The sequence below is a fragment of the Triticum dicoccoides genome, chromosome 2B, assembly GCF_002162155.2.
Source record: "Triticum dicoccoides isolate Atlit2015 ecotype Zavitan chromosome 2B, WEW_v2.0, whole genome shotgun sequence".
Lineage (NCBI taxonomy): Eukaryota > Viridiplantae > Streptophyta > Magnoliopsida > Poales > Poaceae > Triticum > Triticum dicoccoides.
In genome coordinates this window covers 703,433,000-703,436,975 of record NC_041383.1, presented here as the reverse complement: position 1 = coordinate 703,436,975, position 3,976 = coordinate 703,433,000, and the positions used below count along the sequence as shown (strand labels likewise).

The 3,976-nt window shown below is 50.1% G+C and overlaps 1 protein-coding gene across 1 annotated transcript; it reads left to right on the top strand.

Annotated features, from left to right (window-relative positions):
• Nucleotides 1-22: 22 nt before the first annotated feature.
• On the top strand, nucleotides 23-3,741 carry LOC119365726. Its single transcript, XM_037631374.1, has 2 exons — nucleotides 23-220; nucleotides 1,281-3,741. The coding sequence occupies exon 2, from the start codon at nucleotides 1,291-1,293 to the stop codon at nucleotides 3,568-3,570; it is 2,280 nt and encodes a 759-aa protein (XP_037487271.1). The 5' UTR covers nucleotides 23-220; nucleotides 1,281-1,290; the 3' UTR covers nucleotides 3,571-3,741.
• The last annotated feature ends 235 nt before the right edge of the window (nucleotides 3,742-3,976 follow it).

Sequence of the window (3,976 nt, the reverse complement as noted above, 5' to 3'; positions counted from 1 at the left end):
GCTCCAACCATGCTCTAAAATGGAGTGTCGCTCTCCTCCGTCTCCACTCTCCAGTCCACGCGGGGGTCAACCCCCCAAAAAAGAATCACGCGGCGTGGACGACTACTGCTGTCAGTGCGTCATGTCAGCGCTGCCCAGGCCACCCCGTCCCTCCGGCGACGACCGACAAGGACGAGATAGGTGGCTCAAGGATCGCCCGCCCTCCAAAAGGCCAGCACAGGTAACCGCCAAATTCAAGACTACGGCCTGTGTCGTCCGTTCTTCTTCAGTAAATCGCTGTTTTGATTTGATGGGCTCCGGTTAGGGTTCTTGGTCGCTGTTCCCCACCATCGCGTTCCTGATTCTTCCAAGCTCGTGACTGGCTGTGTTAGGCCTAGAAGGATCTTTTCTTCTTCTCCTTCTTTCTAGCCCTTAATTTTACCAGCCGGTCGAGAATTTCTAGTTCTAATCTGCTGCGCAACCAGTGATTTGGTTTAGGTTTTTGGATGAGATGTGATTGGGGATCCGTGGAGAAGCGAAGCAAAATATTGGTTGGTCAGGATGAGACGAGCAGAGATTTAATTGTTTTTTTTTGTCTGGAAGAGTTTTTTTTAACAGAAATTAAGGTCATTGTGATGATGATTTAATTGGCCGTCGAAAATTTCTTGTTTCACCTGCTGCACTGCCAATGATTCGGTTTAGTTTGATATATGTGATTGGGGGTTGGTGGAGAAGCGAGAAGATAAGTTAAATCTTGGTTTGGTCAGGATGAGATGAGCAGAGTTGATTGATTTCTTTTTCTGAAAGAGTAAATTTTGATTAAAATTAAGGTCATTCTGGTTATATTTGATGTAGCTAAGCAGCCAACCGATGTGCATAACCATTAAGGCATCACTTCCATTTTGTTAAAATGTGGACATGTCCTGTCCTACCATACTAGTTTTACAAGCTGCATCCCCTGTTTTTATTTTACACTAGTACAGTACCACCATTAATTTGCTATCACGCGCAGAATGAAATTGTGTTGCTTCCTCCTAAGAATTCTCCCGTACCAAAAGTAAACATAGATTCGGTTTGCTTCATGCATAATAGCCCACCGATTGGAAAGTAGTCACATGAAAAATGAACAAAGAGTCCATAATTAGAGTGAATCAATCAGTGCCATGGGAAGGATACAATAAATAAACTAGAATTCGGTTGGCAGAATTTACTAGACCATGATGCTTAACGAAACATGACAACAGTATTACCGGTATGAGCTTAATTGCCTATGAGATATTATCATCTAATTTTGATTTCAGTGCAGGAGAAATGGAAGGATGGCTGAACCAGATGGGGATGATCCGGATAGCAGTCCTTTCAAGCTTTGCTGCACATCTTGTTCTCATCCTCCTTGCCGGGATTCGTCGGCGTACAGCCTCCGGTGGGCGGATGCTCCTTCTGTGGCTGGCGTACCAGCTGGCCAACTGGGCCGCGGCGTATGCCCTTGGTAACCTGTCCTTCGGCAGCAGGTTGCAGGAGCAGCCGCAGCTGGTCGCGTTCTGGGCGCCATTCCTCTTGCATCATCTCGGCGGCCCGGACAACATTAGCGCCTACTCCCTCGAGGACAATGTGCTGTCAGGGCGGCAAGCACTCAATGCCTTCGTGCAGGTCGGGGGAGCCATTTATGTCGTGTACAAGCACATATACCTCGGCGGTGGCGACAGAGCTTTGCTTCGGGCATCCATCATCATTCTCACCGTCGGTGTTGCCAAGTATGTGGAGAGGGTGTTCGCACTACGGCGAGGCAACTTGGGCAACATCCGGAGCTCAAACAAGAAGAAGAAAATAAGCAGATTCACTGATGTCTCGGGCTCCAGAAAGGGAACTGTGCTGGACAATGAGCAAGCCCTGATGGTTGCCCACAACATGTTCCCATTCTGCCAGCATGCAATGACTGATTCTTCTGTCAACATGGATTCACCTGACCTTGATGCAAGCAGAGAAATGTTCTCTTTTGGGTGGGAGAGTATGTGCAAGGTGGTGGAGATGGAGCTTTCTCTCATGTACGACATCCTCTACACCAAGGCAGCCATGGTCCACACCTGGGGCGGCTACTTGATCCGTTTTCTTTCGCCAATCGCCACCGTCACAGCATTTGTTCTGTTTCTGTTCTACAGCAAAGACGGCCAGAGGAGAGAAGATCTGGTCATCACCTACACCTTGCTGACAGCTACCTTCATCCTGGACGTGAGATGGCTGTTTGGGGCAGTTGGGTCTACTTGGATGCACATGTTCCTGCAGGCTCGGCCACGGTGCTGGCTTCACCACAATGTTTTGTGCTCTGGGTCTGTGATATGGCGCCACCTCCGCCGTGTCGTCGTGTCTCTGCACCGTAGCTGGCTAGCCCTTCTCATGGCGCCGAGCAGCTACAGAATGTGGTCGGGCACCATTGGGCAGTACAGCCTGCTGCACGAGTGCACCCGTACCTGTGACACGACAACTCTGTGCAGGAGAGCAGCCAAGAAAATTGGATTGGAAGAGGGTTGGAACGAACACCGGCACTCTGAGTCTGAAGGTCTTAAGCTTTCAGAAGATGTCAAGAGGTTGGTGTTCGAACGTGTACGGAAGATACTCAAGTCAACATACGAGGTCGACAAGGATGAGGAGGCTGCATATTCCATGAATGACGTTACGACGTTCTGGGGTCAGGCGGCAGCCAAGAGGCGTCGGAGGAAACTGCAGAGATTCCGGCTGGCATTTGGCCGTGAGTTCCAGGAGGACATCCTTGTGTGGCACATCGCCACGCAAGTTTTCCTGACGAGTGATGATGGCAAGTTGTATGCAGAGACGAAACATGCCAAGGCGATCAAGGCGCTGTCGGAGTACCTCATGTTCCTTGTCGCCGTGCGCCGACACATGCTACCGGGCCTTGTTCTCCGCAGCCTGTACGAAGTAACCAAGGAGTCCTTGCAGGATGTATGGCGTGATGAGGTTGGGACCAGTTCCATTCAAGGTTCCAGTTTGACGGTGAGCGGCAGGGAAGAGAAGCTTGCCAGAATCCTCCGTGACAAGAAGGACGCAGACAGTCAGTGGGGTCTTGAGCATGATAAAACTCGTCTGGTCTCCGACGGAGCTAATATTGCCATGGTGCTGCTCAGCGCCGATGAGTCAGAGATGCCAGAACTGCTGGAGCTCGTCTTCAACGTGTGGGTGGACAAGCTGTTGTATGCGGGCACCCGATGCAGCCGGGAATCCCATGCCAGGCAGCTCAGCCGTGGTGGTGAGCTCACGACCATCGTGTGGATTCTGGCAGAACATGCTGGCCCATTTCAGATCGGCCAACGCGGCCCAGATAATAAAAAACAGGAACCTTGTCCTCCGCCGCCGCCGCCGCCACTGCCGCCGCCACCCATGTATACGCCCGAGAGACCGCCATGGTGGAGCATAGTGATTCCGCCACCGCCACCTCCACCGCCGATGGTCGAACAACCCAAAAAGGAGGAACCTCTTCCACCGCCAGCGCCGATGGAAAGCAAACAGAAACCATATCCGCCACGGCCGCATCGTGAGAGGAGTAGAAGGTATGCTACGCTATATCCAGTGGACTGATTGCCTCTATCATTTGGTGACCATTGATTTGGTATCCACTGGGCATGGGCATGATAAAGTTCTCTCATCATCGTTGTTAACTACAGAAAGGGATATATTCCAAATTTACAATCAGCTAGTAATAGAGTCTTAAGGTTTTAAAGACACAGTTTATGATATGTCAGTACCATACATACAAGCCTCCTCCCGGTTTCCTTTATGCTAATAAAGTCCACCTTGAGCTAAAGAAAAAAGGCCATGGCTGTGTATTCTATTCAAGTTCTTAATAATACCCCAAAATAGATTTTGTACTCCCCCCGATCCTCGCAGCTTTAGTACAACTTTGAAGTTGTACTAAAGTATCGGAGAGGTGTATTAAAGCTGCGGCAAGTAATATGGATCAGAGGGAGCAGCAGATTTCAGGAGC